This window comes from Chlamydotis macqueenii, chromosome 3 (assembly GCF_036417535.1).
Source record: "Chlamydotis macqueenii isolate bChlMac1 chromosome 3, bChlMac1.mat, whole genome shotgun sequence".
NCBI lineage: Eukaryota > Metazoa > Chordata > Aves > Otidiformes > Otididae > Chlamydotis > Chlamydotis macqueenii.
In genome coordinates this window covers 69,453,079-69,466,141 of record NC_141558.1, presented here as the reverse complement: position 1 = coordinate 69,466,141, position 13,063 = coordinate 69,453,079, and the positions used below count along the sequence as shown (strand labels likewise).

Here is a 13,063-nt window from a genome sequence, read left to right as displayed (position 1 = left end):
AGATCTGAGGCTTACAAGAAGGTTTTTGTCTTGGTCTCCCAGCTTTGGAGCTGCTGCCACAGCCTGAGCTGCCACCGGGCCTTCTGCACAGCACGTGTGGGCAGGATGGCATGTGCCTCAGGCATTTCTGTGCTGTCCTCTTGCTAGGGATGAGGCAAAATGTAGGCTCCACTTGCCCTTCAAGTATCATCCCTTGTCACCTCTGGAGGAAGAGCCGTGGGCTAGATGGCTTCATCCCTTGGGCCCTGATCTGACTCTGGCTACAAGATACAGCCCTACAAGGTCTCTTTTTAGGGGTGCTTATTTGTCAAGCACACTTAACTGGGTCCTGATTCTGCAAATGTCTGGGAAGTGGTTTTGCATGAAGTAGATGTGCTATACCAAGCTCATGTGCCTGATGTAGCTGTGAGAGGATTTACAAGACTGGCTTCTAGACTATGCCTGTACTTTCCTGAACTGCCAGGTCTCATCCTATTGCCTTTGCAAACAGTCAGGTCTTACGCAAAAAAAAGGTGCCACACTACAAGGATTTGCCTTATTTATAAAAAAAAAAATGGGCTAGTGTTTGCCAAAGAACACCCCTCATTTTTGGCCCAAGAATAGATTCAGGAGCCTATTTTAAATCCAACTAGAATATTCGTAATTTTGGAACATTATCATCCAGACACTTCCATTGGGACGGGTTTAACTGGCTGCACACCAGTACACTGTGTATGACATAAAGCATTTGTGAAGAAATTATTCCTTTGAGTAGCCAGAAGACCTTCCCAGAGATGAACTGTCTTTCCTGTTTTGCTCTTTCATTCTTCCTTTTTCTGAATCTTGGAAGGAGTGTTACTTGTGTTGAGTAATTAATTTCCTCCCGCTCCCCAAAACACACTGTCTTTGATCTCCTCTGTTTTATGCACTTGGGAGCTGATGCTTCCTTCCCTGGTTAGGACTGAATGAATAATCATCTCCTGTAGTTATTCACATCAGGTTCAGATGCTGAAATGTGAAGCTGATGACAAGAGAAATTATGGATAGAAGCATCAAGCATTGCTACTGAAATTTTAGGAGTTGTAGGCAGGAAAGATTCAAAGCACATCATATTTTACCATTAAGATTCTAAAGATTTATAAACTCATGGGACAAAATTGTGAATTGTTTGTGAGGTGAGAATGAAGCCCAGACTCTTGTCCTGCTGTTTTATTTATGCCCACATACCTGCACAGACACACAATCAGCATGAGAAAACCCTATCCAATCCTAAATCTTTGGTGTGACTTGGAATGATTAACCTTCAAAAAGGTGATATTCAATAATGTAAAAAGTCTGTATGTTCATTGAGATGTTATTCAAACCCCCTGTAAAATCAGGAACTCTTGATTAAGATTTTCTTTTTTCTTTTTTTTTGTTATTTCAACATATGCAGCATATGATCTCTTTCAGGTCTTTCAATCTGGACCATCATCTGATAATGTGCACATGAAGGATGATTTTTTTTTTTTTTTACATGGGAAGGGGAAAGAGAACATTTAGGATTTCACAAAAAATCCTTTTATTTGGGCTTTCAAAAGCCAGCCCATAGCTGGATCCGTCGTCCCTTACATGGCCCAGACAGTGCAATGCACTAGTACTGCTGTATAGCAAACCTGCCTCAGGTATCACATTAGAGCAGCTCATGGCCTATCTTGCCACACCCAAGAGGCTCAGCCACACAAAAGTGATTTCAATCCAACTTTTTGAGACCAACTTGAGAAAACATTCCCTTTATCATGAAGGGTTTCTCCTGCTTTTGTTCTTGCTCTTTCTCACCTTGAAAACAAACCCCAAACCAAATTCCTTGATTCAAACTCAGATGAAATCTGGTTCTCTGAGCCTGCCAATCTAGATGAACACAAATCCTGCCCAAAGTGACACTTGTGCAGAGTAAGGCAGGTCCATGTAGTGTGAAACAGCAAATATCAGCATAGCTGGAGATGCCTCCTGCCCCTCTGCTGTGGTCAACAGAAATGGAAACAACACAAGATATTCTTATTCCTAGTAAGTCTGTGCTGAAGGAAGGCTTTAAGTTGGCCTTCTGTCTCCCGTAACCTCAGGACATATGATTAGTGAAAGCGCAAATGGTCTGTCATTGTTATAGCATGCTTCACAGACAAAAATATAATTCTACATATATTTTTTTCTTTCATCCATATATGACCACTACTTAATTCTCAATAAGCAGCTAACATCTTTCTAGAATGAAGGGAATCTCTGCCTATATGGTGGGAGATATGAGTTTAAAATCTTATTTATTTCTTGAGACAATTCTACAAGGATGCTTTGGCACGAACTGAAATTCTGTTCCTTGTCCTTCAAAAACTGATGAAGATGATGCGTCACCTCTGATGGCTGTTCATTGAGCAAAAATAGGAAGTAGAATTAATTTTTATTTTTCCCATAAGTTTACATGCTACGCTGAAGTCATTATTCAAATTCATAGTTGAAAGCGATTATCACACTGCCTCAGACACAAATTCATGGAAGCATTTCAGTTCATGTGATTCAGAGGAACCAATGAATAAATAGTCCCATCACTGTTTTTTGAAGCAGGAGAGCAATGGCCATTTCTCGTGTGGAAATTATAGGCAGATGAGGAGGTCTCTGTTCTGTAAATCTGGGCTTGCATTTCACAGCAACCAAACTTGCTCAACAGAATGAAGAAATCCCTGCGGAAAGTCTTTGTGAAAATGGCATAGAGGAAAGGGTTAGCACAGGAATTGATGGGGTAAAACAAAACCAGAAGGATCTTGGATTTGGATACTGTGATGAGAGGAACCTTGAGTGAGGCTGATATTGCAAAAAAAGATATTGGTGCCATGCAGAGGAAGTCTGTGAAGATCAGTATGGCCATGCGCTTGGCAATCTTGGTGTCACTGTTTGAAGAGATGACATTAGGGTTTCTCACAGTAAAGTAGATGCAGATGTAGCAGGTACATATGATCACAAATGCGAGTACATTCAAGACTAAAAGAAATATAACATAAGCCTGAGAAAATGGTGTTTCTATATCCATAGGCAAACAGATGCTGACCTTCATGTAGCTGCTGACTCCAAATATGGGAAGAAGTGCCACTGTGAAAGCAAACATCCAGCCAAAAATCATTATAATCACAGCATGACGAAGTCGAACTTTGCGGTCCAGTTGCATGGCGTAGGTGATGGTGTGCCACCTTTCCAGTGTTATCACAGTTAGCGTGTAGACTGAGAGTTCACTTGCAAACACTGTAAAAAATCCTGCAGCATTGCATCCTGCCCCCGTTTGCCAGTCTATGGCATAATTGTAATACTGGCTTTTGGTCTGGATATCTACAGATGCAATAAACAACAGATAGATACCTATACAGAGGTCAGCAAATGCAAGATTGCACATTAGGAAACGAGGTACAGTAAGTTTGTATTGACTGCTTATTAAAATAATGAGGACAACAATGTTCCCAGTGATAGCTAAGATGTTTATAAACCATATTAGGACTCTCAGAATGTTGTATCCCATGATATCTTCACATGGATTGAAAGCATCGGGTTTAGGTGAGCAAGCTACATTAACTATTTCATTGCATAAACCATAGTCAAAATCATTTTCTGCAGGGTCAAATCCTATGCCGTAGTGGGAAATATAATCTTCATCTGCAGATTGTCTGTGTATCTTATAATCAGATTGCTCCTCAAGTTCTTGCTTGGCCTGAGATATGCTACATATCGGGTGTAATTCAGTGCTGAAATTGTAAAAAGAGTAGAGTTGGAAACGAAGCGACGGCACAAGGCATACAACAAACACAAAATCATCCAATTTCCATTAACAGCTCAGTTTTTCTGGCTAGCTGATTATATAGACTGCTCTGGAGCTTGAAATTAATAGTCTGGATGTCCCTATTTATAAAATATTACAAGAAAGTGTAAATGATTTGGAAACATCATAAAATGTAAGAGACAGGAAAGCCTAATGTTTGCTGTACTAGCAATCACAGCAGTTATCCACCTGGACAGGCGCATTCTGTAAGAAGCTGTCCTTATTTCAACCAAATTTTTCATATAACCTGCCATTGATAAACTGATTCTTGCGTCGGGGAAACATGTGATGATGCATTCCTACATATAATTGAACTTTGAAGAATGAGTCAATTCAGCTCTTCCTGTAAGGAGTCTGTATAATCACAATAATGCAACTATCCCTTAGTATTACTCTTGAATTCTCTTCTTCCTAAAGTTTTTGGCAGTCAGTGTGCCATATTCACTCTTGTAACTCCTTCAGGGCACAGAGTAACTATAGTTTGTGCCATTTATTTTGAGTATTTCATATCATATTGGTAACTGGCCATTAACACAAATAAATAGCATAAATAAGTTCACGCAGTCTTCCAGATAATCTCTAGAAGCCAGATGCCAACATAGATGAAAACACAAGACATGGTAGAATATTTTGCTTAAAAACTGTTTTTCAAAGAAACTGAATTTGAAAACAAGCAATGTGAAGCAAAGCCAAGCCAACACAAACCACACCACCCCAACCCAAGTTTTCTGTAGAAACAGTAGTTGCTTTTGTTTCTGTTAGAAAGTTTTTTTAAAACATTTTAAGTATTTTAGAAAAGGTAATAAAGGAAATAAAGAAAAAGAGTTTCAAGAAAAAAAACCCTTTGAAGGCATTTTAAAAATTGTTTATATTTTTTGACAGTTTTGTGTTTGGCTTTATTTCCTAGAGGATTAACTCTATGCCCTTCTTCTTCATGCCTAGACCAAAGGAGGAAACAAGTGTTTTCGGCTGAGATGATAGAAAGACGCCCAGCTGCATTGAATTATCAAGACGTGTTAACAAGAAGTCAGACTTTATCAACTGCTTCTCCTAGGCTGGCTTTGAAGTTTGGGGTCTCAGAAACTTGCATCCGTAGCTTTACATAAAATGGATCCAGACCTAATCTGAGTTAGGGAATAAACCAGCTGACAATGTGTTCCAAAATCAACACTGTTCAGCTCTGCCTACTTTCATCTACAGCCTAGACAGCAATTCAGGTGTGTAATTCCTAGGACAGGTTACCCCAGCTTATCTTCCACCCTGACTTGCAGTACAGTTGAGAGAAGAGCTTTCTAGGCAAGTTAGGCTGAAATTGTTAAAAAAATTTGTAGAAGCTTAAAAGGGAGAATTCTTTTTTTGTAACCTAGCTTTACCCTTTGACTTTGTGCACTCACGGCATCTTCCAAAAATCGAGTTTAAAAGGTCTGCAAGAAAGTAAAACTAATGAAGGCCCCTCATCAGAAGGTGAGGGACATTTCCTATGAGGTTCTGAGCATCCTCTACTATTATCAATATTTTTTATCTTGCCTGTCAACTGAGGCAGAAAACTGATTTTCTGTGAGGTCAGATATGCGCTATGGAGGTCACAATAGCAATAACAAGGCATTACATTTTGCTCCCCTGTGTTCCGCTCTCATAAGGATGAGTAAGGGGTCCGGTGTATTGATCAATATATCAACAGCTCTCTAACTGAAAGGGAATAGATGCTTCCAAGGAGCAATAATGGGAGAGAAAGTCCCTCAGGTTTGAGTGCAACAGGGACTCAAGGGCACTGAAATCTACTATGATTGGTGATTCTTCATAAATGAATGGAGGCAAAGGTTTTTATCCAGTCATTTCTCAGCTATAAGTTAAAAATAACCCTTTTCCCAAATTATGGAGGCACTACTTGGAGATAAATCTGTCCCGTGATAAGACTGCTATGTAAAGCCAATTAAATATTTCTGATTATTACAATTAGTCATTCTTGAATTATTTTACAGCTACTGGTTCCAAATAAAATTAAGTTCACACAGAGTTAGCTGCTCTGTTTGCTCCGAGGATGGGTGGCGAGGAGTCTCCCGGCTGGTTACCTGTACTGTGAGCAGATAAGATGGGCATCTGCAAACTCCTAAGGGAAAGAAGAGCCATCCTCTGGTACTGACTGCTTACCAGTTCTTTGCCCTGGGATATTTGCCCTTTGTGCTGTACAGTGCACTCAGAGCAACAACCGAAAACATTTTTTTTTTTTGCAAGGAATGCTTGCTTCCTTTTGAGACAGCAGGTATTGGAACACAGTTCATTTATTCAGTCTATTTCTAACCCTCTGTTACTATTTAATATTGATTTTCTCAAGTAGACCCTCTGAAAAACAAAATAGAGGGAGGACAACTTAAAGAATAACATTAAAATTGGCAGAGTGCTCCAACAAAAATAAACAAAAATAACTACCTTTGTACAAGTGGTTATTTTATTCGCTCCATCTGGATCTGGTGACAGCAGGATCTTGTGTGCTGAGGAACACGCTCAGCAGAATAAATAGTCTCGACCCAGGTTCTGTATTAAGCCCCATCTCAAACCAATCATCCTCACTGAAAAGTGACATCAAGTGAGTTGTGAGCAACTGATATTATGTTCTCATGAGACAAGGCCCAAACACAACTCCTGATGCTGCCACGTTTTTTTAAAAAGTAGGATTTCAAGTGACAGCTCCTCTAAAGAATAATGATCAAGTGTAAGGACAGAGTCGTATCAATGTCATTCTTTTATGCAGAAGGTGATCTTTATGTCAAAGAAAGCCAAAAGCTTGCCGAAGTTCATAATGCTCTATGTCAAGTTGAGGATTTTAACATCCAGCCTCTGCCCTATCCACACTTCAAGGATATTATTTTCCAGTCACAGGAAAACGTGAGGGGAGCTCAACATACTGCATGGGACTTGGCCTAAAAAGCAGTTTACCTTCTGTTAAGTCAGCATCACAATATTCCAGTGTGATAAATCTACAGATCAATATTTATCACATAATCCTTCTTGGAATGGGGGAAAAAAAGCCCCCAAAATTGCCTACGTTTTAATTTGTGTCTCAGTGTGGTAGAGCTGTGCTTGATGTGATATCCTCCAAAATTTAGAAAGCACTGCCATTGTTTAAGCTTGCTGTTACCATAACAGTTGTTCGCTGGTGCAGATGGATTTGGGAGAGGTGACTGAGTATGATCCACTATGGCAACATGTTTTATCTAAGGTTCTTGAGTGCTGCAAAAGTGTCTTAAAGAGGGTAAATCTTACATAAATGGGGCAGTTGGAAAGGGGCCTTCTCAGATTTCCCACGTGAACACCAACTGGTGCCATGATCCTTAGAAATGCTCTTCTGGGGGTGACAAGGCAACCTTTTTATCCTCCCTGGACTACTTGGAGATACGTTGAGACCCAAAAGATCACAAGAGAATGACTGTCTTTGTGAAGGTGCACGGCAAGTCAGGTCCCATCACGGTTCTCACCACCACAATTAATGCCTGTTGCACTGAACCAAGCACAGCTCTCACCAAGGAAATAATACACGTTATGTGATCAAGCACTGCGAACTATTAATAACTGTTAAACAATCTGAGCAGCTTTCAATGCACACGCAGCTTGTGCCAGCTGTCAAGAAAACTGCTTTGAAATGAAAGCGGGTGTAGCTACTGTATGTGTGACTAATCTTAGCTGAAATGTATGGCAATACCTTTGGTACTCAAACTGAACTAAAATGCATCCATTTTCTCTCATTAAGCTGGAGAGAGGATATCAGTCTCCCACCAATTTCAGTACAAGACACATGACTGCATGAAAGAAATAACTATTTTTAATTATATTTTAAAGCAGTTAACAGGAAGGGTTGATCAAAATAATTGGTTCTAATAGTTTTGCATCTTAATGTTTTGTAAAAGGTACATCTGGTAACTATTAAAGTTCACATGTACATTCATTCAAGCAGTCATATATCACACATCATAAAGAAGAGCATCTCCAAGTTGCATACTATTTCTTACTGTTCCATCACACCTGATACTATTGATGACTGCGAAATTTTGTCCAGACTTGCTCCAGAAGCAGTTCCACTGCCACATGGTGCTCCAGCCCATCTTGCTGGCCATTCATACTTGGGTTACGTGAGCTCTGCAGAGTTCATATTGGCATTTCTTTGCAAAATTACACTTGCCCAGGCTGTGGAAAGGGCTGTCTATGTCCTCCTTGGCTTCCTACCTGCCAGGGCAGAGGCTTCAAAAAAATGGGGCTATATTAAGGGTGAAGTGAGTGCTGTGGGCTTCAATTCCCGGGAGCAAGCGTGATGTGGAAGTTATTTAAAGCCCAACTACATACTGAGGGCTTACCACAAGGTCAAGACCATTTCCTCCTGTAGCTTTCTTTCATAGTAACTCTTACTTTGTTTTTGAAAAGTTAAATTGTCCCTAATTTAAGGGGCGGATTCTGGGATTTGGGTCCTGATTTGGCCCAAGTAGCCCAGAAGCCATGTACCTTCAAAAATATGACTCATAGTGATATCAAGGTCCCTTTGCAGATTCAGGACTAAACATGCTTCCATTGGACTCACTGGCAAATACCACTTTGCCACCAGTTCTGGAAGGACTGGAGCCATTTCTACTTAGCAAGCTACCAAGCTCTGTGCCTGCATATGCCTGCAGAAGTATGTGAAAATGTCTCCTGAGGATAAAGTGTCCTAGCAAAAAATTTAGTATTTTGAATCAAAAATAGGTAATGGGCGGTGGATTCTGTCAGATATTTCCCTTATTACTGCAGTCTCCATCATGAGATTTGCACTCTTCAGACAGTTTTGCAAACAGGTGTAGGTGATATTTATTAGCTATCAGCACAAGCAAGATCAGTTAACTTTCATTTCCTAGTGACAAGACAAGGCTAAAAATAAAATTGATGGCTATTAAAAGTATTAAAACAGGAGCTACTAATAGTTTATGCTTTCTCTGCATGGTTTTACTTTTCTTTGGAGTTTTAGGTACCTTCTGAAGTCAATGTATTGAATTGTAACAATGATCCACATCTTTTGTTCTGCCATGGCATATTCCAAGCCTTTGAGGACATCCAATAAAGGAAGACCTTTGAACAATAACAGAGGTTTCCATAGGTACCAGTTCCTCATGTTGTCCAGTGGCACAAATTCAGGAGGTTCATTAGCTATTTAACATATACATTTAAAGTTTATCTGAGTTGCCAAAAATATTCACTGATACTTTAAGTCTCACTGCAACTTGCTATTGGAAAATTAAAACCAGGACTGAAAATTACTTTGGGAGTCTAAAAAGACACCCCACCTTCCCATGTCCCTCTGTTGATTTGGGTATAAGGGGCCTGCTCTAGGTGAGCCATTTCAGAAATCATGTCCAAAAATGTTGTTTATGTAGACTCGACAGATAACGTATCTGTGGCACTTGGTTGGACAGTGTTCCAACATCAGTGTGGCTTTCTAAGAGAAGAGTTTAAGATCACTCAGTGGTCCTGTTATCCTCCTGAATCAATGGCCAATTATTGACCAGCTTCTCTGCAAACACAGCTTTCCTGCCACCTACCTCCTGAAAAGTTATCAAACTTTTCCTGTTGAATGTCTTCAGTGTGACTCCAGGCTGATCCAGGATGGCAGGTCCTGGCGAAAGATGGACCTATGACAGCTGGGGGCTACAGCTGCAGCTGGGGAAAGGGCTGATGCTAACACAGCTACCAAAATTGATTACTCACCTGTAATGGAGAGGCAGTGCGCTGTGTAGCATGCATAAACCAGTATGTATTGTTTATTTTTTTTATCCATTTACTTATCTGCACTGAAGAAAGACACCTTTTCTATCCCAATTTTGAGGAAGTTTATTTAATTCACTATTGAGTGCTGAGAAGTGCCAGAAAGAAAAACAAATGAAATCACTTACTTTTGTCTTTTCCAGTTTGTAAATGCACAGCAATGGCTAGGATAGGTGAAGTTTGCCTCAATCAAAGATCTAAATTTGCTTAAATCGGGAAGCTTTTTTAAATTGTATGTAGATCTTGCTCTTAGCTTCTTAATGAGTTCTAATCCATGACTTGGCAGAAAACTGATTCTCGTCCTTGAAATATCCCTTTAAGAAAACATATGAAAATCTTGGTAAAAACCAAATTTACTTCTGCTCCATGGTGGATATGTGTTTTAGACTCTCCTACTCATTCTCAGAGTAGTAATTGGAAAGACATCAGCTGTAAATCCATGCTGAAAACAGGATCCAGGGATAAATTAGGTGTTCCTCCAGGAAACTCGAACAAATATTTCAAACAACAATCAAGTTATGTTAATTTGGTTTGAGGAAAAAAAAATCCCAAAACTCTCTGAGTAAGAATGAGCAGGGACATAAACCATTAGTGCCATATGATTCTGAGTTTAGTAAACACCCCATAAATGCACCAATGACCCCAGAGTACTGTTACAGGATAAAAAAGGCTGATGAAATCACAGCAGAGTTTTGTTATATGAACATTACATCATGGGAAGGCTGCTGTGGAAAAGGCAATAAACACAAAGAGAGAAGCTCACAGGGTGGTACGGATGTGAGGAGAGGTTGGGGATATCAGGTTTTGTACTTATTAGGAAGAAAAGAGATTAAAGAGAGACAGGGGTGACATGGTTCAAACTGTGAGGAATAAAAATAACAAAACATTTCCAGAGGTTTAAAAAAAACGGAAAGCACAGACTGAAGTGAAGAAAGGGGCAAGACTACAGGAGGTTAGGAGAGATGTATTTATGTGGAAGGCAATTACTGTGTGGAACGGGCTATCAAAGGCAGCAATGGAAGCAGCAGCTACAAATGTAATAAAGAGAGCATTAGCGAGGCTTTTAGAAGGAAAAATATTGTGCACACACTAAATCTTGACTTGTGCCATGCTGGTGGGGAAAGGGAAGAAGGATCCAGAGTGCTCCATCTCCAGGCTAAGAGATACTCAGGAACCCATCCCCATGGATCCAGGGTGTAACAGCTGGGGCAAAACGCCCCACATTTCTCTCACTAGGCCATAAACTGTATCCTTCAGCTCATGAGAGCAGCAGAGCAGACTCCCTTTTCTTAGAGCAACAGTAAAACGGACTATGAAAAATCACTATGAAAAAGAGCCCCTGTGCTCTTCTGGCCTGAGACTGACCCAGGATGCACTGCTTGCTGAGGCTGCTCTGCTCTTTATTCTCTGAGAAAAGAAAGGAATTTTCCCTAATCAAGGAATTGGATGGACAATATTTGTAATTTTCTCCATGCTTCCTCCAAGGTACAGTTTCCAATTCATCCGTAACAGTACGATGTAAGGAAAACATGTTATTTGATCTCTATTACCCAACATGCACAAATTGTTTTTATAATTGTACTAATGCAGTAAAGTGGTGCCATTTGAGGGGGAGACCAAGTTTTAGCAGCATGTAATAAAGTTTAGACAGTTGCTATGTTCTATATGCACATTTGCACCTCTGTTCTCTGTTCTAAGAAACAAAATTAATACTAGGAATGGCTCTGTTTGAACTCATAGTCTTTAGCTTGAGGTGGTCAAGTCTAACAAACTCATAGGCAGCTAAGAAAGCAGTTACTGGTGGTGGGTATCTTTGTGTCCATGCTGTGCGCACAGCTGGAGGCTTTGCATCCAGGCTCTGAAGGAATGTACCACCTTCAACAACTGGACCATGAACTGTGGTAGCAGAGGAACGAGCAGAGACCCCTCTCTGCTACCCTAACCTGGGGCCATAACTTCTACTGAAAGGGTGAGACCAACCCGTGGAGTCAGAAATACTTTGAACTTCTGCAGGTCAGGCTGAGAGAAGCCATCCTGTGGTCCTGAGGTTGTTCTGGGCCTAATCTGTTTCTCATAGGAGGTAAAAGCAACAGCTGAAGAGGAATTTTAGACTATTGATTTCTGACTTAGACACTTGAAGAGGCAATTAGGTTGCAACGAGCAACCTTGATTGTTTTGTGCACTGACTATTGCCCTTAGTATGCTGCCTAATGAAAACTGTCACCTAGAGTATATGCTCATGACTCAACAACTAAAAAGCCGTTTTCTGCCTAAATCCACAGACAGCATCACTCATGGCATCATTAAGAGCCTATGAAACTTCACAAGGACTCATAATTCTGAATAAGAGCATGGAAAATGTTTTTTTTTTTTTGTCTTGTTAGGTAAAAATCTTCACCGAGTACAAACTGTTGTTACATTGGGTGGAAACAACAAGTAAATACGAATAGAAATATCACCTAGACTTTAAAAATAGCTAAAATGTTACTGGATCCTCTAAATAATTTCATAAATAGTAAATATTTTTGCATTAAAATATTTTCTTCTTCTTTTAAAAACCCTTCTTTTTATGCCCAGTATTGCACATAAACAGAAGCAAGTTAGGGAGAGTGTTTTGCATACTACTGCAGAGTTTGTTGGTATGTCTGTTAGGGACAGTTATCCATATACCACTGACAGGCCCCTGAACAGCAAGCTGTGCAGGTGGTTTCGTAACTTACTCCACTGAGTTATCATGAGCAGACCTCATAAGCAGACCTCAGTGCAAAGGTTCTTTGGGACATTCTTCTCTTGTTAGAGGTTTGATACATTAAACAAGCACGATGAACAAGATGATAAAGTGGCAGCAGGAAGTCAAACCAGAAAGTATTGGTGACTGGAGTACATGTTCTTGTATTATTATTGCTTGGCTGCTAGTCATCAGCCTTGACAGCAGCCAATGCAGGAACAGCAAAATGAATCTGACTTCTCTTCCAGTCACTTCCCTTTCCCACTGGGAGTCTCTGCTGGATTAGCAAAAATACTGACCAACAGATGTGGTTTGAAAGGCACATACAGAAATAGCAAGAAATGGCTGGAGGAGCAGAGATCTCACTGACGGGTGAGAACAATTTTCTCCATGCTTGTATCAAAATTGATCTCTGGCTGTGCTTCAGGGACTCAGCTGTCGAGCTCAGGATCTACTGGAGCTCTCCCGTGGCCCCTATATGTGGGTTTCCCATTGAAGACAAATTGCAAGGATAGGATGGACCACAGTCATACCTTGCCCTGTATCTGAGTCAGGACACAGCCAGAGAACTCCTAAGGACTTCAGTAAAAGTTGGTGTAAACCACTACAGTTCTGGGAGCATGAGACATAATTAAATGAAACAATATGGCTGAAAATGGAAGCTATGAAACTCAAAGTTGGAAATACAGTGTATTTCTGTATAGAAGGAATGTGTATAGGTCTGGGAGTAATTA

The 13,063-nt window shown here is 40.2% G+C and overlaps 1 protein-coding gene across 2 annotated transcripts in view; it reads right to left on the bottom strand.

Annotated features, from left to right (window-relative positions):
• Nucleotides 1-1,602: 1,602 nt before the first annotated feature.
• Nucleotides 1,603-13,063, bottom strand: part of FSHR (follicle stimulating hormone receptor) — an 85,667-nt gene continuing 74,206 nt past the window's right edge. For both annotated transcript variants that reach the window (XM_086743970.1, XM_086743971.1), the window contains exons 9-10: nucleotides 9,730-9,915; nucleotides 1,603-3,743 (exon numbers count right to left, since the gene is read on the bottom strand). In XM_086743970.1, coding sequence (XP_086600096.1) covers nucleotides 2,516-3,743; nucleotides 9,730-9,915 — 1,414 coding nt within the window. In that variant the 3' untranslated portion in view covers nucleotides 1,603-2,515. The remainder of the gene's footprint in view (nucleotides 3,744-9,729; nucleotides 9,916-13,063) is intronic.